This window comes from Jatropha curcas, chromosome 9 (genome assembly GCF_041381405.1).
Source record: "Jatropha curcas cultivar XTBG-Jc1 chromosome 9, XTBG_Jcur_1.0, whole genome shotgun sequence".
NCBI lineage: Eukaryota > Viridiplantae > Streptophyta > Magnoliopsida > Malpighiales > Euphorbiaceae > Jatropha > Jatropha curcas.
In genome coordinates this window covers 19130182-19156233 of record NC_143159.1, presented here as the reverse complement: position 1 = coordinate 19156233, position 26052 = coordinate 19130182, and the positions used below count along the sequence as shown (strand labels likewise).

Here is a 26052-nt window from a genome sequence, read left to right as displayed (position 1 = left end):
ATCGTGAACCGCATAATTGGAAATATAATTCCTAATAAATATGAATTTTGATAAAAAGTAGCAACATGAATTTTTGCGAATCAGAGGCCTTTCTACGTTCAACGAAACTAATGTGGTGTCATCCACTGTAATAATTGCTCTTCCGCTCTTCTATCTACAGACAATTACTACCCACTTTCATATTTTTCTTCTTTCAGTGTATTTTACTATTTTATTTATTACTATTAATAAAATCTCCAATTGATGAAGAAAGTGAACGGCGCTGGATTAAGAGCACTTTGTTTAAAAAGCTGCCAACTGGCTCCTAAATCTGCCACGTTGCGTTTCTTCTGTAGGCGTTTCCCTTTGACGTGGCAACCATTCCCCACCTTTCTCCTAAATAAATACCCCTTTCTGTCATCCTCTCGTCTCCTCTCTCTCCATTCCATTTTTCACTCTCTCCCTCATCTAGACATAAAAACAAACACATTACATACAACAGTACAACAAAACACAACAACAATATCTCTCTCTTTCTCTTTCTCTCTCTCTTTTTTCGCTCTTCCCTTTCTCCAGCCAGTCAGAAAAAAGAATGCCAAGCTTTGATGCTGCTGTAGACTCCCGTAATGGAGACTCCATGGACGGTCCTGACCAATCCAAAGATTGTCCTCGAGATTCCCGTGATCTCCCATCTTTAATGCTGTCTTCTTGTTATTATCCTATTACTCTCAGGGTAGGTTGATTAACACTTCTGGTCAGGTTTTTTTTATATAACTTCCTCCTCTCTTATATTTTAATGTCATTTTCATTTAAAAAATATTAAAATAAGTAGTAATTATTGAAAAGTTAATATTTTTTTTAAAAAAATGAGATTATTAGTAATTTGTTTTACAATTATCTCTAACCACAGTTGAATTTACAGAACGACATTAAATACTCCATTTTAGTTCTGAAAATACTTGATTCGATTTGACTTAGCTTGACTCTGTCTGATTTGACTTTGACTTTTCTTTTCCGTCCAGTTCATCGATGTGTGTTACAGATTGAAAATTGAGAAGAGGGCTAAGAGTAGTAACATCAGACGGATGATGGGCCATGGATCCACAAAGTCAAATCAAACATCAAGGGGTATGATTGAAGAACGAACAATCTTGAATGGGATTACAGGCATGGTATCGCCGGGAGAAATCCTAGCCATTCTTGGACCCTCAGGGAGCGGGAAATCAACTTTGTTAAATGCTCTAGCAGGGAGATTACTCCCTGGACATGGCTTCACAGGAACAATACTAGCGAACGATAAAAAATTCAGCAAACAAACGTTGAAACGCACCGGTTTTGTGACTCAGGACGATATCCTCTACCCTCACCTCACCGTCCGTGAAACCCTAATTTTCTGTTCTTTGCTTCGGTTACCAAAATCATTATCCCAGAAAGAGAAAACTTCAGTAGCTGAGTCAGTGATTTCCGAGTTAGGACTAACAAAATGCGAGAACACCATAATCGGAAACAGTTTTATACGTGGAGTCTCCGGCGGGGAAAGAAAGAGAGTGAGCATAGCTCATGAGATGCTAATAAACCCTAGTTTGTTGATTCTTGATGAACCAACGTCGGGTTTGGACTCAACGGCGGCACATCGGCTTGTTTTGACGTTGAGTTCATTGGCTCAGAAAGGGAAAACTATAGTTACATCCATGCATCAACCTTCTAGTCGAGTTTATCAGATGTTTAACTCAGTTTTGGTGTTAAGTGAAGGAAGGTGTGTGTATTTTGGCCAAGGAAGTGAGGCTATGGCTTACTTTGAATCTGTTGGGTTCTCCCCGTCTTTCCCCATGAATCCTGCTGATTTTCTCCTTGATCTCGCTAATGGTACGCATTTTACTTTATTTGCTGTTTTTGTCCATCTCTGCAATATTGTTATTGCTGTTTTTTTAGTCGGTTGATTTGACTCCTAAGGCTAGGATTTCTTGAATTTTACATCCAACTGTTAAACCTTAATTCTAAACTAGTTGGTACATGCTACATAAATTCTTCTCTATTCATAACTAAAATTTTAGATATACACCAGAGAAAAATAATCTTTTTTTGACCTTTTCATCATATAGAAAAATAATAGGGGCAGAGTACAGAAGTAATTTCAAGGGTCAAGAAAAGATAATTGAACAAAGTTGTGGCCAGAGAGAGTTTGGTGGTCCAAGGAGTTGTGACAAGATTTTAATTAATTAATTAATTAATCAATCAATTTATTGTCAAGTATAAAGACAAGAAAAAAAAAAAAAATCAAGTTAGGCATGTACAAATTAAGATGTATATGCACTACTTCTCCATACCTTCTTTTTCTTTTTCTTTTTCTTTTTCTTTCAAGAATTAAATAGACATATTATCTACTTCCTTCAAACACTGAAAAAGTATAACGGGTACAGTGTATTACTGGGTTGCTTTAAATATGTTCTGTCATATACACAGCATTTATCTATCTATGTCTGGTCAGATTAGGACTTGGCCTTGTTTTGTTTTGGATATTGCAGTTTCTTTAATTAGCTTTTTCAGTATCTGAACATATATAAATATGACTTCAATAAAACTGTGGCAAGTGATGGTGGCAGGAGGGTGGTGGTAGTGGTGGTGGTGAGTCGTGGCGTCTAATTATTTATTGTTTGAATTAGATGGAAAGTGATGGTCTTTTGAAGGAACTTTGGCGAGTAAAATTTAATAAGATTAGATTAATAATTATATATTTTTTGTTAATTACTTACAATTAGGTTTAGGTGTAGGTTTAATGTACTGTATAGTAATGACGTGTCCTCTTTGCTTGGTATTGACGGTGTCTTGTATAGCTGCTTTTACTTTTAGCCAGCTCGATTACTCTCCTTAGGTCTTATACTTTTCTTTTTCTATTTTTTTTCTTTTTTTTACATTTTCTTTTTCTTTATTGTACTTATTATATTTTTTCTTTTGTCGTCACTAATATGTTTTTCCCACTCTTTCTTTTTACCTTTTTCATTGGATAATGGATAATCCACCACGTGCTGACACGGCGCGTGTTTCAACTAAAATTTCATGCACTTTTTCTTGCCCTCGAGCGTTCCTTATCATTTCTCGTTCACATACTAGAATTCCTATCATAAAAGGGTCGTATTAGAAGATCAGGGGTGAGCTTAAGTAACGAGTCATGAATTTAGGGTTAATTATCCTTTAATAATAATAATAATGATAATAATAATAATAATTAATAGGATTGGAAAGATAGCCTTTTAATATAAAATTTAAGTCTCCTAAGATAATATAATCCATTGCAATTGGAAGTAAAGGCGTGTGCATTTGCATTCCCTTTATGGAGTGTAAGTTAGGTAATGTTAGTTAAATTTTTAACTAGCCTTTCAAGGTTGATTTTTGAACATTTGGGTGTTAGAAAATAGAGTTTGGAATTTAATATGGAAGCACAGGAGAATGCTTTTTCAAGTATATATTTCATCATGAAAGTGGGCCTAATGAATGAAGTTATGGGACCCAACACATAAACCAAACACTTACTAAGCATAAAAGATAATGGTTTGGAGAGTTAATCAAAGAAAACACAGTATAATAGTATGGAGAGTGGACCCTTCAATCACATCCTTTACTATAGCTATGGGTTTCATAGTCTATGAGATGGGTGAAAGAAACATATCAAAATTACTTTTGCTATGATGTGGAGATGTCTCTCATGTCAATTAACGATCTTATGTTAGTTGACTTGCTTCTACTTGTAGGATTGGATGTAGAGACAAGTCATGGGGCATGAGTATGTGGTTATGGAAACCCTTTTAGAAGAATAGGTCCTTGTATTATCATAAATGCCTATTCAGTTTTGGATGCCATCCTAAATCTACATTATTGGATATGTTGGGAAAAGCATCCAATGTTGAAATATTATACATATAAAAGACCTTATAGGTAGAAAAACATTGAATTTGTTTATACATAGAATCAAGCAGATGCAGGATTTAGATTTAGATTTAGAGGACGAAATATATATATATATATATATATATATATATATATATATATATATATATATATATATTGTAATATTTTAGACACGAAACATGTCATGACTGATGCATTCTCCAAATATATGCCAACTTTAATCTAGGTTTTAAATTTGTGGTTAACACATATCATTCCTATATGTAGTGTTAATTGTTGTTGCCGTCATTTGTTTGATGATATATTATTGGTGGGTTATGTCACTAAATCCAAAGTCTACATATAAATAATGAACATACTAGTGTAGGTTAAGTGCCCTTTGACTAGATGTTTTTATCTTTTTCAACCTTAGGGCAGTCGGATGTCAATGTGCAACTTTCTTGAACATAATGAGACGTGGGATGATAGATATATACAGATTGGATTCTTAACTTCCCTTTAATTTTTTTTTTTCTTGGACACAATGATGGTATGGTGGATTGAGGTAGAGAAAGTATTTCATGACGACATTCATCACGTTAGAAACCATGATTCAGATTTAATTAATATGAGCACTTGAAATTTCTTGCACCATTGCCTTTTGTTAATTGGGGTCATTAGCTTTGTCTCCATGAGGTTTTTCATTTCATTTACTATTTAATTATTCTTGTCTTTCAATAGATAGATACATAGGTAAAGGGAATCTAGCTTTTGTAATAATTAATATTTTGATCGATAAATATGGTATACATAAAGAAGAAGAGAGATTAGCTTTTGTTATTTATTTTTTTCCTATATGAGAAATGTTGGATTGGAGAATCTCAAATAGTTTCTAGGAAAATTTCTAGCAAAAGTATACTAATATATATAGATTTTCTTTTCATCATAGAAAAATATCAATTGAATTGTTTGTCTTCCTTTTGTTTTTTAAAGTGAAAATCCTTCTCATAGTTATCCAAATCTTTTAATTTTTTTATTCCACCATGTGGTATCATTTTATTAATCAAAAACCCTTTGATTTATCATCTTTTAGCTCACAAAGGGTATGTGTAAATTCCTTTTTTTGAAGAAGAGTATGAATACAAACTCACATCTCTACTTGTTATTAACCTAATTAATGCATGCATGCCAATTAAGTCAAATTCCATTATGTTGATCTACCAATTTGGCAAGGAAGTGTTTGATGATTAGGAGTTTACTTCTTGGTTTTTTGTCCATTATATTTGCCTACCAAATTGATTAGATGGGTAATTATCTTTGATTAACTTCTTTGTCTCTTAAACTTTTTTTCTCCACTCAATTCATTTTCTTCTGTAATGGTCAATTTTGCAATTCAAATGTCTTCTACAATGCCATCAAATATTGAGAATGCTTGATTTGTGACTTTATGGTCAGTGATGACGCTTGGATAGGTAGTGGCCAGTTTCTTTGATTCTTATTAGCTGTGGTTCTCAATAGTGATTTTCCTATTCAAATCTTTTTCATTTTAGCAACATAAAAAAGAGTGTCTATATGCATACATATCTTTCTTCTTTTTCTTCTTTTTTTTGGTCACTTGTCATTATTTCAGTGGCCAATACATAATTTTTCTGTTTTCCATTATTATTTTTTATATATTCAAAGTCCATAGATCCCACATGCATAATTACACTTGTCAAACTTAGCCCTAAGTTTTGAAAGTTGGTTCTTTTGTTTCCCTTTTCCTTTTTAGTCTTAGACAGCTTTTTCCACTTAAACTTAGTATGTTTTTTAGATCAACACGTGTTTGATTCTTTGCATTTTGCATTGGAATTCTCTTCCTGCAAAAGTTGCAAAGTGACTATATTTTTATTTATTTATCTAACTAGATATGCACTTTTTATCCTAACAATTTAAAAAAAAAAAAATTAATAATTTTAGTTCTGTGTCTCTACATTTTAGTCACTTATAATGACAACAATTAAGCTTTGATCTTAGATTAATTGATGCAACAATTTTGAATAATTTAACCCTTTAAGTTTAGATTAGATTAACATTTATTAGCATTTGAAATTTTAAAACTAATTGTACTTTAATCTCTAAATTTACTATTAAGAAATTTGTATCATTTGCTGATTATATGGACCACAACCTCAAATCCTGAAACATTAGGGTACAAAGCATACATTAATTAAGATAAACTTTATATAAAGTTTTTGTAATTAACAAATTTTATTTAAATCAAATAAAAATGAAAAAGAGAAAGAAATCAAGTTGTGGTGGCCTAAACCTAAGTGGCAGCACAAACATTAGTGGACTCCCACCTCACCACCAAGATTGGTCAGCTTTTGTAGGCTGATACATATGCTATGCTACTCATTACTTGTGCTAATACATAATCTCACTAAATAAATCTTTTCTTCATTAATATTCTATTCACTAATATTTCTAAATCTGGGTGCGTTTCCTGCTAAATGTTTGTTCCATCTCAATTTTTTTTCTTTTGTGATAAATAAATATATATATATATTTGTTTATAATGCTATTGCTTTTATGGTCCAATGGGATTTGAGAACCGTTACAGGTGTCATTTTCGTCGAATTTGATTGGCAGAACATTATTTTAGTGATGATATTTTTTTCTTAAGATATTTTTATGAGCAATCCTGCTATACTAATATGACTTTGCTTCCTAATAAAGCTACTCCACACTAAACATTATGTAGAAATAGTAAACACTTATTTATTCCTTAATATTTTACTAATATATTGTGAGATTCCAAGAATGCTGTGTCCTATTCTTAAATTCTAACTGCTGCTAATCAATTTGTTAATGCAAGTCACTTTTAATTAAAAAATGGATTGATTTGCTTCTCTGCCTTCCATGTGGTGTACTATGTCTAAAACCTTTTTTTATTCCTTGCTTTAAGGTCTCTCAAGATTTTGGTCTTTTAGTTTGTTGCTTTCCTTCTGAATAATCTTATTTCAAAATAATGTTGTTTACCTAGAAATGTGCATATTAATGTAGGGCATGATTATTTAAAATTAATTTAAGAACCCTATACTTTATTCTCCAAATTATGTGATTTTGTAGTACTTCTTTTGGTGAGTTGTAATATAACGTAATCAAATGCATTTTTAATAGAGACATTACACTAGAGATGCGTTTGATTATATTATATTTCACTCCGGCTCACCGAGGAAAGAAAATTTATTTTAGTAGATAACCATTTGAAACGATGAGATACTGACTCCATGACTCAATCTTGCGATAATTAGGGTGGGATCTAGTGCATTTCAACCATTAGATAAAGTTATTTTGGGTTTTAGGCCACAATTCTTTGATAAGAAATGGTTGAGAATATGACTCTGACCTATTATCCTAACCAAGCTAGGAGTTACTGAAACTCATTCTATTTTGAACTTGTGATTGCATCAATTTGTACTAGTAACAAATAATCTAGCGAATTTTACACTATGGATTCCATCCGATTGAAGTTGATTGTATTAGCATATATGATCTATCTTTAGCAAACTGAAAGGGTTAATTATTGCTTTAACTTATACGCAGGTGTTTGTCAGATGGATGGCATGAGCGAAAGGGAGAAGCCTAACATCAAGCAATCTTTGATTTCATCTTACAACAGCATGTTAGCCCCAAAGGTAAAAGCTGCCTGCATGGAGGCCACAATTCCTCCAACAAAAGAGACAGGGTTAATTGGAAGCCATTCTTCCAAAGAGAATAGATGCTACAACAAAATTGGCTTCTCCAATTGGTTCAATCAATTCACCATTCTTCTTCAAAGAAGCCTCAAAGAACGAAAGTACGAATCATTCAACATGCTTAGAGTCTTCCAAGTACTCACAGCTGCATTATTAGCTGGTCTAATGTGGTGGCATTCAGATTTTCGAGACATTCAAGATCGATTAGGTCTTCTTTTCTTCATATCAATCTTCTGGGGAGTTTTCCCTTCTTTTAACTCTGTATTCGCCTTTCCACAAGAGAGAGCTATTTTTATGAAGGAAAGAGCCTCTGGTATGTATACTCTTTCTTCCTATTTTATGTCACGAATAACTGGAGACTTACCAATGGAGCTTATTCTCCCGACAATCTTTCTCACTGTGGCTTATTGGATGGCTGGATTAAAACCCGACTTGGTTGCATTTCTCTTGACTTTGTTAGTTCTACTAGGCTATGTTCTTGTCTCTCAAGGGCTAGGTCTTGCCTTAGGTGCAGCTATAATGGATGCTAAACAAGCTTCCACTATAGTTACTGTTACAATGCTAGCATTTGTACTAACAGGAGGATATTATGTGCACAAGGTACCATCTTGTATGGCTTGGATTAAGTACATCTCCACTACCTTTTACAGCTACAGACTGCTAATTAGGGTTCAGTATGGAGAGGGTAAGCAACTCTCACAATTGTTAGGTTGCTCACATCATGGAATTAGTGAGAAAGCAAGTTGCAAGTTTCTTGAAGATGATATTGTAGGTCAAATTAGTCCTACTGCTTGTGTTTGTGTCCTAATTTTCATGTTTGTGGGTTATAGATTATTAGCTTACCTTGCATTGAGGCGCATTAAAGCTTGAATATTCTGGTTTAAGGAATAGGATTCTTGTTCTTGATCTTGTAATTCTTGATATATTATTATAGAGTAATTCTTGAAATCAAGAAAAGAAAAATATGGCTGCAAGGTAAGATAGTTTGGTGTAGAAGAAGCTGATGGTCCAAGTCTTATGTATCTGACGCTCTGTAGTTGGATAAATTGAATTAAACTAACTGTAAATGAAAAGAAAATTCTCTCTCTCTCTCTCTCTCTATATATATATATATATATATATATTTGCTTTGCTAGTAGATGTAAAAGATGGAGCCAACAAGCAAGTCCTTTGTATGTTCCATTCCAAGATTTCAATTCAATTTCTGTTGTTCAATGTGCTTATATCCTTGTGAATGACAAAATCTCTCTCCATTGCATTTTAATTTTCAAGAAACAGAAGAATAAAAAAAATGTTAACCTTCTATATTTAAAATATTTAAGCGTAAAATGGGAAAATATATAAACAGATAATAAAACCAATAGTTAATATTCATTAGTCATGAATCATTATTATTTTATGTGGTTGAATCTAAAAGCTTAGCCCAATGAAGGCTTCTTCTGAAGTCAAGTCAGTAGATATCATCAAAATCAAATTGCTAATCTTATTTCTCATTGTCATTATTGTAAATTTCTGCTATTGTTATTATGAACTCTTCATCTCTTTAACATTAAATCTTGGGAATAAGATGAGCCAGTGCTTGTGGCTTTTCGAGTTTAATCAAGTTAGCTTCTAAGGCTTTTCTATATATCTCGCTTAGTAACATGCCCGAAACAGGTCATAGTGAGTATCTCTAAGGATTCTTTTTATTGAGTAAGAAGGGCAGCAAACATAGCTTCAACATCAATTTTAGTGTTGTTGAAAGCCATTGGTAACTTTACAGAAACAAAGTGAAGTGAGTTAGGTTGGTTTATAACAAGTAAAATGATGAATGCTCACTTTGTGAGATCTTTGAAGAATGAAGGGCGTCTTATAATATATTTCAATAAGATTGTATCATGAACAGTTATCCTTTTCAGTTTTTACGGCATGGTTTCAATATATAGGAATTTGTCTCATAATTCTACATTTCACGAAGAGCTTGACGATCAAAATCAGTAGCAAAATGTTAAAGGATACCAAAAAGGTAATCTAGTGCTTTATCCAAGTAGGCTTTCGCAATTCAAGCAAGAGTTTTACCCAAATAAGTATGTTTAAGGTAATGGTTACTTAAAGGTAATGACAGAGTGGGTATATTTAAATTAATGGTTACCTAAAGGTAGTGGCAGTCCAAGCTAGTGCTTAACCCAAGTGGATATGTTTAAGTTAATGTTTATCTAGTGCAGTTGAACCCAAGTTGGTATGTTTAAGATAATATTTAACTAGTTACAGTTTGAGATAGTGCTTAATCCAAATGAGTATTGGTTAAGTCAATGTTACTTAAGAGATAGTGTTAGTTTAAGCTAGTACTTAAAGTAAAGATAATATATATCTGAAAGGTAGTGATTTGGAGGGTGCCTTAGATAGTAGGAACTTTATAATGTTTAAGGTCAGTGGTTTCTCAAATGGTAAAAAATTGGAGGGCCCCTAAGATATGAGAGCTTTTATGGTGCTTAAGGTGAAGTGCTTCCCATTTGGAGGGTACAAGTAGAGGTAGTAGATACTTCTACATTCTTGAAGTTTTTGAATAATAGTGTTTGGAACTTGAACGTTTTGACTTCTCTAGTTGACTTAAGACTCTTAATCCGTAAGTATGTTTGCTTGGTTACGCAATGCATATATGTGTGTGGAAAATAGGAGTGTGCACAAGACTGTGGAAATCTCGACCCATTCTCAAAAACTGTACCAAATTTCTTGTCCCGAAAAAAATTCAACATAAATTTAATAGTCTCAAATCTCATCATAAAAATAATTTTGGAATAGCACTAGTTCTTTGATTAGAACCATTCTGTGCTAATCCTAAAGTCCGTCTCAAAAACGAACATTTCTATACCGTTTATTATTTTAATCAAGACGATGTTGTTTGATTTTTTGAATCTCACATAAAAGAAATCCTGAAAATTAATTGAAATTTTTTAAAAAAGAAAGTTATTTTGGACTAAACAACTTCCTGATCATCTACTCTAATATTCTTTCCTTGTTGATAGAGTTTGAAAGTTGGAACCCTAGAGAGTAACAACTAAAAACATTTGCTAAAGGAAAAACAATAGCAAACGGGAAACAAAAATTTACTAAAGGTTCCATTATTTTTTCTTTGTTTTTATTTTTTTTATTTATTTGTTATAGTTAATTGGGCTGTTGAAATTTCAAGGGTTCATTTGTTGGTAATGCTATTTGCATGCTTGACATTAGTTTGTTTAGATTTCATGGTCTTTAATGATATTTGGAAGTTTTCGTATCTGGGTATTGCAATTGTATTCTAGTGCTAAATTAGGTCTCCTGCATGTTACCACTGCAAATGATTTTTGCTTGACATTGGAATTGAATTTGAGCTCTTTTGAGGTTTGCAGTATGTATTTAATTGGCCTTTTATTTTGAAAATTTGTTCACTTTGTGGAAATTTGAAGGGACAACTATCTAGGCATTGCATATTTTTATTTTAATGTGAACTTGTGATATTATGTTTTTGGTCTGCCTGGATTGTATATATTATTTAAGCTATATTTTTTATATAGTAGTTTGAAACTTGTTGCTTTCCTAGAAACTTGAAATATTACATCATCTTTTAAGTTGAATTATTGGGCGTTAGTACCTGAATCGAGCAGTTTTGTGTATATAAAGAAAAGCAAAAAAATAATAGTAGTCAAAAATTAAAAACTATATGTGCATTTATTAATAGGCTATACTTTGGTGTACTGCTACGCAATGTTATTAATTTTGAATGGAACTGATTAAATTAATAGTCAATTTAATGAAGAATATAATTTTCATTGCACTACTAATGGACCAGGCTTCCATATATAATTGACTTTTATGTTTAATTATATTGAAAAGGTGGTGAAATATTTTAACCTGAATGGGAAAAAGAAATCAGTCATGTTGTGTTATTTAATTATATCATTTTTAATATGCACCAAACCATATTTTGGTTTTGAATATTTTGGTAAAATTCTTTGTTTGCTTTTGAATATTTTAGTAAAATCGTTTGGCTTGTAAAAAATGAAAAGTCAATTTTTCCAGTTTAAAAAAAATATAAAAATTCATAGAGATATTGAAAATTATACTTATACATTCTCTTTCATGTTCTCTAATGGCATGTGGTAATTCCCTTGTTTTTCTTAATAGTGAATTTACTCCAGAAAAACAACTAAAACTGATTTTAACATAAAAATACAAAGAGTGGAGCTAGTCTGTTGTCTATATATTATGTGGTTAATTAAATTCTTTTTTGCATTGATAATATTTTATTATGGGCTTTTTTTTTACCTCTTTTTAGGTTATTATTTTGTTTGTCAATTGATAATAATCTTTATTAATTTATTTTTTTAGGTTGGTTGAAAAAAGTAGGATAAAATTAATATTCCTATTTTTTATATTTTTATATTTAATGCTAATTCCTTATATGTACTTAGTTTTATTAATTCTGTAATTTTATTTTGTGGTTTATTTTTTAATATTAAATTAGTACTTAGGATCTTGTATATCATAATTGAAAATTGTCAAAGAGAAAGGATCACAATGATGCTTCTCTTCTTGACAAGACATTCAAAGCTTCAAATTTTTCTAGCAGTTCAGAAAATACGACAACATCACAAGAGAATATGAGCTCACCACTAGAAAGTCAACAAACCACACCATCTCCTGATAGTGCATCTCATGATGAAGATACAATTGATATTCCTTGTCATCCTGCTAGTGTAGTAATAAGTTGAAGTCTAGGGTTTGAGGTCATTTCAAAAAAGTTTATGATGATTTTGGTGTTGAAACGAATAAAGAAACATGTTTATGGTGTGGAAAGAGTTGTTGTGCCTTTCAAAATATAGTACAACTGAGTTATGGAAGCAATCTTAAGTGCACTTGGAAGAATTTTAGAGATAACAATAGTTATTAGAAAAGACTAGAGGTGGCCATATGGATGAAAGGCAAACAAGATTTGCACTTGGAAGAATTTTAGAGATAACAATAGTTGTTAGAAAAGACTAGAGGTGGCCATATGTATGAGAGGCAAACAAGATTGCGCTTAATGAGTAAGAATAAGGGGATTGAAATAAATTAAATTATTAGAAGTTTGACTAAGAAGTTGCGAAGACAGCTATGGTCCGAATGATAATAAAAGATGAGTTGCCCTTTAAATTTATAGAGAGGAAAGGATTTTTAAAGAGTTTTGCCAAGAAATGCAACCTGAATTTCAAATACCTTCTAAGTAGACAGCAGCTAGGGATATTTATCAAATTTTATATGATATCAAAGACCATCATTTACTACTGATACTTGGACTAGTTATCAAAATATCACTTATTTGTGTTCGACATGTCACTTTATTAACAATAATTGGATAATGCAAAAGAGAATTTTAAACTTTTGTTTAATAAAAAGTCATAAAGGTGTGAATTTAGGTAATGTTTTAGACTTTTGCATGAATGAATGAGGTTTAATAAGGTTATGTGTATTAGTATTAATAATGCAAGTACTAATGACACATGTGTTGCACAAAAAAGAATTCTTGAGCAAAAAAATGCTTTTGTGTTAGATGGTGAGCTTTTCATTTGAGATATGTTGCACGTATTTTACGTGGATAGTTAAAAGTGGTATGAAAATTAATTGTTATGCCTTCAGTTAATAAAGTAAGAGCTGCCTGTAAATATATGAGTATAAGGTTTATGTAATTTTGAATTGTGAAACAAGATGGAACTCAACTTATTGAATGTTACAAACTGCTCTGCATTTTAGGAAAATATTTGAAAGACTTGAATTATTGGATTCCACATATAGTAATAAATTGGATGATTCTTTGCCTTTGGAGGGTGATTGGGATAATGTTCAAAACTTGACTAGATATTTGAAAAGCTTTTATGATGTGACATGGAAATTGTCCGGGTCATTATATTCTACTGCAAATATATGTTTTCCTGAAATTTATACTATATTAAAAGGCTTGCAGAATTCTTTGGCTAATGATGATGCAGGACTTGTAAATATGGCAAAGCAAATGAAAGAAAAATTGTAGAAATATTAGGGTCAATTGGATAAATGAAAGTAATGTTATTTATACCAGTAGTATTGGACCCTCGATATAAGTTGAGATACTTAAAGGTGAAGTATCAGAGATTTTTTTGTGAGGCTACAACAAATAAGTTAGTTGAAAGAGTGCTTAAAAATTTAAAATCGTTGATCTCTGAGTATGAGAAAGAACAAAATGTTTGTAAAAGTTTTCATATGGAGAGCCAAGGTTATAAGGAGTTCAATGCAAATGATGTGTAGATTGATGAGTATCTAGAATTGGAGAAGAAAAATAATTTGAGTATTGATTCAGATTTGGATAAGTACTTGAAGGACCAACGTGAGAGGTTTATAATGACTTTCAATTTGTTATTGTGGTGAAAGAAAATTGCAGCGTGGTATCATACTCTAGCCAAAGTAGCTAGAGATGTTTTGGCTATTCAATCCTCTACCATAGTGTATGAGTCTGCTTTCAGCATTGGTGGAAAAATTTTAGATTTATTTTGTTCTTTGACTCCTAAAACAATTGAGGTCCTCATTTGTTGCCAAAATTGGGTAAAAATTCTATATCCACTATTAGAATTGAAGAGCAAATTGAAGAGCTTGCAAAGTTTTAAAAAGACAAATTAACTTTTATTTTCTTTAAACTATTATTAAACTGATTTACATATTGAAATTACAACTTATTTTATTATTGTTTGTGCTTTTTGTGATTTTTAGAAATTATTCAAGATCTTGATCTTTCTTAAATCCTTCTTCAAAGGGCAAACTTGGATAGTTAAAGAGACATTTATAATTTTGTAGGGAGATATTTATAATTTTAGTTAATTTAGTATTTATTTTATTTGCTTATTATTTGGATATTTATAGTATATAATTATTATTTACACACATTTTATTTGAATATTAGATTTTTTATTTAAACATTTGGATAATGGATAGTAGATAATAATTATTTATATGTCATTTTTGTTTATTATTTATTTATTATTTTGATAGTTAATTTTTTTATCTTATTATTACTAGAATTGTAAGCTTGCTTTTGAATATGACAAGGTTAGTTATTATATAGTTATCGTATACTCTTTCTTACTATTATTAAGAAACATATTTGATTCTCATTTTATTTAAACCAAAATATTATATATTGATTTGAATATGGAAAATCCTGATAAATTTTTTACCCAACCTATCCCATATTGTATTATGAACCCGAATTCTTATCTCATCTCATCCTAAATAATGGGATAGAACAGAACGAGACTAATTGATTACCATGATGAGATTGAGACTCTATTATTTTGGTCTCAAAATTTTAGAATGGGATTAGGAATTCTATAATCTCTATTATGACCCGTCCCTTGCACACCCCTAGTGAAAAATAAAGCTCATGAGTATAGTAAGGTTCCACATTCATTATGGCCAATATAATATAAGGACCCAACTCTAGAGCCATTATATGCAAAGGGTAAAAGGTGCTTTGGTTTAAAGGGTCTATGTCCCACTAGAGAAGAAATATACCTAAATACATGTGAAACAAAGAGTTTCACGTGGTTCCAATAGTTTGAGCTTATTTGTTATACCCTGAAAAGATTGAGGATTCCTCGCAGGGTGGATACTATTACAATCTGTTTATATACTCAAAGAGTTATAGAAGTGATTCTACAGACGATCAACATGTTCCCTTTATATCTAAGGCTTTATAAAAAAAATTATGTATGATATCACGTTTTAATAATAAACCAAACAAAATATTGCTTTTGAAAAAAAAAAAGATTTTTCCACCAATTGATAATCCTCTTTAATATTTTAGAAAAAATTCTAACTCCCATTAGAGTCATCAGCTGTGAGTAAGGGTATAAATGAGTTGAGTCAGCTGGCAAGCTGTTTGTGCTTAGCTTGAAAAAAAATTTGAAAAAGTTTGACTCGAATCGAACTTGAGCCGACTTGTTTAGTGAACGAGCCGAGCTCTAGTTTAATGATATTTAGCTGATGAGGATAATCACACAACTCACATTGGCAAAATTACATTTAAAAAAAAAAAAGAAAAAGAAGTAGGAGGTTAAAAAGGAGGAGAAGGTTGCTTTTAGTTAATTTGGCCTCACAATATAGGGATGAATCCCAAAATTTGTCTGTATCCCTATAATCATTAGCAAGATCGGGAACCAGAACCATGAAATTCTATGAATGTTTGAACCTTTGTTTATTGTATTCTTTATACTATTTGCTTAGATTTGAGAAGAAGAGAAGAAATAGAGTGATTTAAGATCATCAAGTAGTGAGTATCATATTTTTGGATACAACATACCCATATTTGAGAAGAAGAAGAAGTATTAATTTTGAATTGTTAAGAAAATCGTATCTTAGCTTTAGGGATTTTTTAAACAACTTTGTCGGATCTCAATTCCACGTTGATCGTGTGATCAAATTAAATCACTGAGAAATAATTTGAGAGACTAATTAATTTAAGGACAATTAATTAGGAAAGAAGAAAGATATATATTGGGAAAGTAAGTTCAGGGGACATTAACATCACTTACTTTGATTATTGATTTACTTAAAGTGATGTTACCTTTTTTTTTTTTTCAAAAAGCAATCTTGGTATAATAAATTGACCAATTCGGTACATCGATCAATAAAAGTTAAAATTCCATCAATAAATTGGTAAATATGTAAATCAGTTAGTTAACTATAAATACTCAATGGCCAAATCGATAAATGCAAACTCGATAAATCGTTAATCGTATGAACTGAATATCCATCTTCTAACTATAAGTTTTGGGTCTTTAAGTTTACCTAAGTCTTATAATTTTCACTTATTTGGATTTTTAAATTGATTTTAGTATAACTATAGTATCATCCAGCTTGGCGTTGACTCACAACTTTTAAAGACGTTAATAATTTTCAGGAAGACGCTTACACTTGGTTACTTAAACATAGAAGGGAGATTTATTATGAAGATGAAATCTGAGACATATGCCATACAAACGATCAAATTCCTAAGCAGAAACTGTGAATTGCATTACTACAAATTCTAACAAAAAAAGTTATATATGTTTCTAAAAATATATTGAATATCAAGGTCTTTTAGTTTTTAAATTGGCCTTCACATACAATTTTTTTTTTTTTTTTTGAAAGGGCCTCCACATATGATTAATTATGTCTCAAATAGGATTTCATTTTGAGTTTAAAGTCTAATCCTAAAATGCATGTAAAATCCTTTTTCAATTTTGGTTAAGGAAAATCCAAAGGATGATAAAACTCAGTAGCGGAGCCACATATAGTTGACTTGAAATTTTTTTCTAAGCAACTATTAATATATTTATAAAGTGAACCCCTTAAATTGATATATTTATAAACTGTGAACCCCTTTAAATTAATTTGAGTGCCTTTTTAAGTATATAAAAAATTAAAATTGATATTTTAAGAGATAAGAGTTAGTTGAGAGAGGCATATTGTTTATTCATTCGTGTGCTGACTTATTAAGTTAGCATTAATTTTACTTATTGCCACATAGACTATAGAGAAAGCATTTTCTGCAAATAAGATTATGAAAAATCGGTTGTGCAATCGGATATATATAAGATACTTTGATGAATGATTATTTAATCATTTATACAGAAAGAGAGGCATTTAGTAGCATTGACAATGAGCTAATTATTCAACAGTTTCAAAATATTGAATAACGTAGAGGACAAATGTGATTTTCTTAAAAAGAAATCATATAATTGTTTTTTTTTTTTTTTGGTATTATGAATGGAAGTGGTAGACTTTTATTTAATTCAATCTATTTTTAAATTTCTTGTACTAAAAAAATATATTATACATAAGTGTCATCTTTGACCCTAGGGTCCTAGCTCCACCACCGATAAAACTTAAGGTATAATATACAATTACAGCCATAATAAACTTATTAATAACTTTTTTAAAAATATATTAATAAACACAAATTACATTAATAGAAATTAATAGGTTTATTCTACCATAAGATTTATTAATAGAAATTGATGTTAAGCAATTAAAATTTGTTTTATACCTTTTTACTATGAATATAAAATAAATATCCTTTAGTTTAACTGACGCGAGTTGATTCAAGGGACGAAAATGTGTATCCGCAAATTTTGAGCTACTTGTATTCACATTCGTGTAAAATTTTACTATTCATGTCCATCCTAAACTCGTTTAAATAACGGTTTAAGTACCCACATCTGACTCGTTTAAAATTTTACTACTCGTACTTATTTCAAACTTGTTTAAAGTAGTTCTTAAATGGATAATGTATCCATAAGTATTAAATTATCCAACTATGAACTTATTTAAAATACACCTTTTACCTAATAATGAGTAGGGTATCCGCATGTAACTATGACTAGACCCATTTAATATAGTGAGTAATGAGTAAACAGTGACCTATACTTTACTAGTATCCGTTATAAATAGTAATTTCATTATTCGTTTCGTCACAAATCTATTTGTATCTATCCATATCCTCATTAAACGGATCAGAGTGAGGGCGAATATCCTAAAATAACTGTCATTCTTTTATCCCTAGCTAAATAACTATCCTTCTTCTATCCCTAGCTATACCTCTAACAATTATTAGAATAGGATATCTAAAATCGTTATTATCAAAAGTGTTTTATTTAAATACTATCTCCAATTGAGTATTGCCAAACAAAAAAACAAAAACTTGAATTTTTGACATAATTTTATTAAAACACATTGGAAGCCAAATTACTAGCTTAATGTTATATTACATATTTGCTTTATTATATTTTTATAGGTATTTGATTTGAGAGAGATAAATAATAAATGAAAAAAAATTCTATAAGGGAAAGGGAGACTCGCACAAAAATATATTTTAAAAATGAAAGTTTCTTAATTTTGATAAATGAAGTTTATTGTTGGAAGACTACATCTATTCAACCAAAATTTATTGGTGAAATCGTGGGCCTGAAACGGCACTAGGGCCCAGGTAAGCTTGACATCTCCGAGGCCCGTAGTAAGCTTAAACCATAACATAAATACATGTCAAATGGATTTCTAGGAACAGTAAACCCATATTATTTTATATATATATCAATTAATCACACAATCTTGACCCAATCTCAAACATATAAATGAAACATATTTTGGGCCTATTTGAAATACACCTCGTTCATAATATGGGCTACTGTTTCATACAACCCTTAGATAAACAGTTAAGATATTCATAAATTCATAGATTAGTATGTTTGTTTTAATGCACGATTAAAGGTACATAAATCCTACAACTGCGGAGTTCGATAATATCTAGAAGTAGTGAAATTCTTATATGTTACAATACATTAATTAATTAACTATAGAAATTTAGAAATTTACTTTTGTAGCCCTGCGGAGAAGATTGCAGAGCCTTAACCGACTTGAAGGGAATTCCTACTTCCTGAAAAAGTTAAACAAAAGAAATGAATTTTATAATGAAAAATAAATATTGCATAACACAAGCATTCACATGAAATGCATCCTAAAATACTAAAATGCACGCACAGTTGGTCAAGCATATGGTACAACATCAGCATCCACAAGTAATTACACCTTCAGGTAATCAAACAAGTGGAGATTGGTTAGTGGCGTTACCGAAACCCCCGATGAGTCGTCCTCACACATAACCCATCTTCTCATGATGTGTGCACTAGGGAGCCGATCCCCATACGTGACCAATCGGTTTAATCCTCACTTGACCAGCCCTTTCATTTTTTTTTATACTCTCTTTTCTTTCCATACCAAAAGGAGGCCACCCCGTGGTTTTCCGTATAATCCATATTATCATATGCACACGGGGGCGCCGATCCCCCCCCCTATATGGCCGACGATATCAAAAACCGCCCTCACAAACCCAATGATGACCCACTTCATCCCAATTTCACACAAACACGGCATATCATCATTACAACACATCTAATCAAACATGGCATTTAAATGCAAGCACATTTTATAAACAAGTATTGTTATGCAAAGACATAAATATGCACATATATGATTAAGTATTAAGTAATGAAAATTTATGCTATAACAATAAAAATAAATAATTACTAATTAAATAAATATGTAATTATAGCATTATGCGGTAATGTAACTATGCATGATGCAGATGATAGTGCACTGTTTATTAGTATTCACAGTGATGAAGAAGAGAGGAAGCTCTCAGATTTTTATTCGCAGGAGCGATGGGCAAACTCGGACAATCTAATAAATTATAAATGCAAAGGAAATAACTAAAGTAAATAAAGAGATTTATTTTCAAATATATCAAATTAAAGAATTATTCCAAATAAACCTATTAATTTGTCCATTAAATACAACTAGCCTAGATTCTTTCGAAATTTTGGCAACACCTTCCTTAAAAATGGGACTATCGACCTGTTTAAATATCCAATAACACTAAGTATTATTCAATCAAAGCACACAGTCCATCCATCGAGCAATCAAATAAATTTATTTCCCTTCCTCCACCCAAAGTAATCACATCAATTTACAACTTAAAGTAACTTCCAAACCTGTTACCACGTTATTATCAACATTCTTTCTTAAGGTATAAATAACATACTTAGACATTCTTTAAAATTCTAGCATGTTCACTAAGAACCAATGCTTAAATTAAATTACAATTCAATAAAATACATCCTTTAAGTGAATTCGCAACTTTTAATGTGTAAGTCATTTGAAATTTCCAAATATCAAAATTATACAATAACTAAATTGGTCATAAGCCTTTTTGCTAAATCATTATCCAGGGTTTATATCAAGCCATAACTTTATATTCCTTAGTTAATAACGCTCAATGAAAACTTACTCACATTCTCTATATCAAAATTTATCATCATAATCCTTATTAAATTGATTACCAACTGAAGATTAAATTCATAACATTAGGCAAGCTCTACTTTTCCCAAACATATTGCATTTGGTCTAGCTAGTTGCTACCAATTCAGCAAACATCTCAGTTACTAAGCTAAAAAGTGTCCTAAAAATGTTTAATTATCCATTTCCCACCAAGATACAAGTATGCGACATTAGTCCTCATCTTAATATTTCCAAAACTCATAAAAAGAATAAGCAATTTGGTTGCTACCATTTCAAGATTTCTCATGTTTATAATCGGGACTTATCCATTTCCATGTTGTTTAGTTCCATGAAGTAATAGATATGCAACTTCATATTCTATCTCCCTACAAAGAAATATACAAAACTAGATGATTGTTTGCTGTCATATTGAAGAAAATCAGAGTTCTTTATTTAAAACTCATAATTTATATGCTATCCTAACCATTTCCTATCAATAATTTGATACAAGACATCACTTCCTATTATAATAAAATATAAACAATTTATCAAGTTAACTGTTGCCATATCTAAAAGTCTAGATTTCTTGATTAAATTTTTATACTTTCACATTAATTAACTCACTACCCTACCAAAAACTAAATTTACAACCTTGCTTTTAAACCTTCGTACTGTCAACTCATAAAAGCAAACAAAATAGTTCTTGTCATAATAAGAAAACTACAATCTCCCTATCAAGCTTGTAAGAAATACATTAATCTAATCATTACTATATAAGAATTCAACTCATAGCTTCAATTGCATATTAATTTAAATACTTCTCCTAAAAATTTTGCTTAACAGTAATTTAGCACCTAGTTTTTCCTCTAATACCATGATTCATAGCAATCACCATCAAGTTAATTTTCACATTAATAGTAGCTAAATAGTTAAATGTCTATCGTGATTCCCTAACAAGAATTATATTCGATTAACTATTTAGTCGAAATCAACTTAATCATATAATAGTTTTAAATTTGGAATTTATACCAAAATGAGGAACTAGGTCTTAGAGCGTACCAATCAAAAATCGGACGATGATTCCACGATCCGCTCGAGGAGAAGATGATTTTGCCTCTTGGGGCCTCGCCTAAGACTCACCGGTCAATCTTCGGACTGATGCCGTCACCGCCGTCTATGGTAGCCGGCAAACCATGGTTGATTGGATTCGAGCACTCTTCACACCATTTGGCTCGATTTTTTGTCAGGAGTCCATTTTTGGTGTTAATTGAGCCAGATCGGCCTTCTATTAGATCGAAGTGGGCTCGACAGGAGCCAAGTGCCACCATTAACGTTGCTATTGATCGCCGAAAAGAGACTGTAGCTCGCCTACGTTGCAACCCTCACCGAAGTCACGAGCGAGTAGAGGACTCGACGTTGAGCAGCGACTGGAGGCTGGTGGCGCTATTGCGATTCACTCGAACGAAAACACAGGGAGAGGGGAGTTGAGGCGCGACGGCAGAGAGAAGGCGGCGCAAAGAACTCTGTTGCACTCATCTCTGGTGACCGGAAAAATAAGAGAAAGAGGGATAGGACGAGGTCGGCAATGGGCTTGTCCCTCGACCCAGAAAGAAGAAAGAAAGAAGAAGAAAAGGGAAGAAAAATCTAGGCTTCTAGACTATTTCGGTTCGATTCGAACCAGTTTGGTCCAACTCAGTGATTTTACTCGATTTTTGCTTGGTTACAAGTTTTTCACTTGGTTTTCAAAAAATTCAAACTGGTTTACAGGTCTGGTTTAACAATAATAAAATATTTTCCATTGAATTTCATTCGTTGGAATAAAAATTTAGTTTTTAAATGAAAATCCTACGAACTTGAATTTCAGGTCGTTTTATTAGTAGCCTGTAATAAATTTTCATATAGTAAAGTTTTTTATAAAATTAAAATACAAGAAAAAAATATAAAAATATAAAAATATAAATAGTATCATATTCCTATTTATCTAAGCCGCATGGGGAAATTACTGTTGCCACAATAGTAATTTTTCCATTTAGCCCTTAATATTTTTTTTAATTACAACAACATCCTTTCACTCTAAGCTTTTGATATCTTTTTTAATTTTTGATATTTTTTTAATTACGATAATGCTATTTTGTCATCGATTCAGAATTCTACTCTTATGACTTCGATATATACAATAGATGTGAGAAATTATTTTGCCACAATAGTGATTTGTTCATCCATCCTTAATATAATATCACATTTTCACTTTAGCCTTTTGACATCTTTTTAATTACAATAATATCATGGGAAAATAATTAACTCATTCCTGAGGTTTAACGAGATTAACTAAGTCATTCTTATAATTTGACAATATTAATTAATGGTCTCCGAGGTTTACCTCTGTCAAACCACTTGGTCCTTCTGTCCATTTTCTCCATATTTTTCCATTAAAATCTTTAAAAAGACTAAAATACCCTGACACTTAAGAAAGGAAAATAATTAATTTATCCATAAGGTTTGACCAAACTAACTAAGTCATTTCTGCAGTTTAACAATGTTAATTAATGATTCGGAAGTTTACATCCGTCAAACCATTTGGTCATTCCGTCTATTTTCTCCAAATTTTTTCATTAAAATCTTGAAAAAAAAAGAGTAAAATACACGACATTTAAGAAGAAAAAGACTAAACTAGCCTAGGTTAGAATTTCCATTTGCCGTGGAGGGAAAATGAAGGGTCAAGGTATACACTGATTATTTGATATTCACCCAAATAAAAAAAAATTGATCAACATAATGTGTCACTTTACTGTCCTGAGCCACCTACAAAAAGATGAAAAAGAAAAATATACATCGAGTTAATTTCAATAAAAATAATAGGCATTCAATTTGAGGTATCAATATTAAAGAGAACAAGTTATTTTATATATCCATTACAAACTAAAACTAATGAAATGAAGGTAGTACCATAGAAATAGTAAGAATATTTTTAGAAAAAAAAAAATCACCATTTTTGCAGAATTCTAGTTGTAAATTTGTTAAGACTTAATTGTCATTCCATTATAAAACAAATAATCTAGGTTAGTTTAGACTTTTTCTTCTTAAGTGCAATGATATTTTAGTCTTTTTTAAGGTTTTAATAGAAAAAATAGTAGAAAATGAATAGAATGACCAAATGGTTTGACGGAAATAAACCCCAGTGATCATTAATTAATATTGCTAAATTGCAGAGATGACTTAGTTAGTTTAGTCAAACTTTAAGGACGAATTAATTATTCATTCTTTATTTTAGTCTTTTTTAAAAGTTTTAACGGAAAAATCTGGAGAAAATAGAAGGAAGGACTAAGTGGTTTGAAAAAGGCAAACCTCGGATATCATTAATTAATATTGTCATACTGCAGGGATGACTTAGTTAGTGTGGTCAAACGTCAGGGACGAATTAATTATTTTCTTGAATATCATTTTACTACTATTTTAATAATTTTACCTTATGGCTTCAATTTATACAATATTATCCTTTGATTATTTAATAATTTTTTTTATATTAACGGAAAAATGTATGAGACATTTATGAAAAATAATTTATAAATCACTAAAGATTGTATTACCTATTCGGTGAAATTTAAAAATTAAAACCACAAAAAATGAGTACATATTTATATATTTATTAATTTTTTGTAGTAAAAAGTGATATAAAAAGGACTAAATGTGAATTTTTTTTGTCTGTATACAAAAATCTGTACCATTAAAAATAGAAATAAAACTTTGAAAACACAATGTAAAATAAAAATAAAATAGATCAAATGCAATAAATTTAATAGCTTTAATATTCATTCTTTTCTTGATTGTACAATTACAATATTTTACCTTAAATCTTACAAAGCTACAACTCAAACAGCTTCTAAAATATCAAATATCCAACTATTTATAATTTTTGAAAAAAAAATTATTTATTTAATATAACTTTTACATGTTGTACTATTTATTTCATCATATTTCTTTAAAAAGTATAAATATTAGGAAAAATAATTAAATAGTCATGAGGTTTGACTAAACTAATTAACTCGTCCTCTTATTTTATCAATATTGATTAAAAGTCTCCGAGGTTTAATTCCGTTAAACTATTAGGTCATTCCATCTACTTTTTCATCATTCTGCAGTTAAAATGTGTGAAAACACGAAAATAACCTCATAATTATGTAGAAAAAGACGATAATATCCTAGGTATTATACATTATACCATAATCTCTCTTGTCTAGGAAAAAAACAGCAAAAATATAAAACAAAGCACTTAGGTATCTTTTTATTAAGATTACTTCTAAAAACAGCAAATAATCCTTGCCATTGTATGGTAATTTGAGGTTATTTGTGCAGAAAAGACGTGATTAAAACAAGAGTGATGGCAAGTGCCTGAAAAAATTACAGGTGGAGTTAGTGGAAGTAGTGCAGATTTTTCAGGAAAAAAGAAGAGAGGAAGGCCAAGAAAATACGATTCAGATTTTTCATCGACCATTAACATCACCACATGGCTTTTCTTTCTCTCTCTCTTCATCGACGGTGCTGCCTTCTGATGGTTTTAAAAGAGGTCGAGGTAGGGCTACTGGCTCCGGTAACCGGTAGCTTCTTGCTTCTTTAGGTGAGTTTAAAGAAACCTAGAAATTGAAAGGATGAAGAAAAGAAGAAAGCTTTCGGCTGCTTTTTTTTTTTTTTCTTTGGTGGTTTTGTAAATGGTGATTGATCGCTGGGAAAATGCAAAAGAAAAAAGAAAATGAGAAAAAGGTTAATTAAGTATGATGATTTTTATTTATTACAATTTTCCTTTTAGTTTAAAAAAAAAAAAAAAAGCAAAGGAAACGATTCAAACTTGCTAACTTTTTATGTTATTTAAATTTTTTTTCGTTAAAAAAAATTCCCCATAATTTTGTCACCAACCAATTCACTACCATCCAATTATGACCTTGTTGGGTTTCTAGGTCTATAAAGCTTGTGCGAATGGAAGTCTCAGCTGTTGTTGTTGGTACTTGAGCTTCCTTCGAGTTTTTCAGTCTGTAAATAATTATTATAGCGAGGTAATTCAGGATATTGTTGTCCTTTCCACGTAATTGTGAGGTTATTTTCATCCCTTTACACATTTTAAAGGCAAAATAATAAAAAAGTAAATAGAAGGATTTAATAGTTTAACGGAATTAAATCTAAAAGACTCTTAATTAATATTAATAAAATATAAAGACGAGTTAATTAGTTTGATCAAAATTTAGAGACTAATTAATTATTTTTTCAAAATAATATTTTCACTTTTCTTATTATATTATCTATGTTTTAAAAAATATTTCGCAAGGCGACAAACTAGTAATATATATATATATATATCCCGCAGCAATGCCGCGTAAGCTCCGCCTGTTTTGTCTAAAATCAAACGGCAGCACACAATTTGTGTTTTAAATCTTAAACAATTTGTGTTTTAAAACATCCTTTTGAATTCGGCCCGAACCATCTTGGGCTAAAAGCTTAAAAACATAATCCTACTAAATATGGGCCTAATTTCAATCTTTTACGTTTGGGCTTTAAGCTTGTACTCAATCAACCCAGTTTTTCTACACGACGACGTTTGTATTCCACCTGGTAGCTT

At 30.8% G+C, this 26052-nt stretch overlaps 1 protein-coding gene across 1 annotated transcript; it reads left to right on the top strand.

Annotated features, from left to right (window-relative positions):
- The first annotated feature begins 404 nt into the window (after positions 1-404).
- On the top strand, positions 405-8693 carry ABCG25 (ATP-binding cassette family G25). Its single transcript, XM_012210386.4, has 3 exons — positions 405-712; positions 1002-1845; positions 7453-8693. The coding sequence occupies exons 1-3, from the start codon at positions 572-574 to the stop codon at positions 8472-8474; spliced, it is 2007 nt and encodes a 668-aa protein (XP_012065776.3). The 5' UTR covers positions 405-571; the 3' UTR covers positions 8475-8693.
- Positions 8694-26052: the final 17359 nt, after the last annotated feature.

Coding starts and splice junctions, on each gene's coding strand:
- ABCG25 (XM_012210386.4), top strand. CDS start 572: ATGCCAAGCTTTGATGCTGCTGTAGACTCCCGTAATGGAGACTCCATG. Junction 713..1,001: donor ATTATCCTATTACTCTCAGG/GTAGGTTGATTA, acceptor TTTTCCGTCCAG/TTCATCGATGTGTGTTACAG. Junction 1,846..7,452: donor TCTCCTTGATCTCGCTAATG/GTACGCATTTTA, acceptor ACTTATACGCAG/GTGTTTGTCAGATGGATGGC.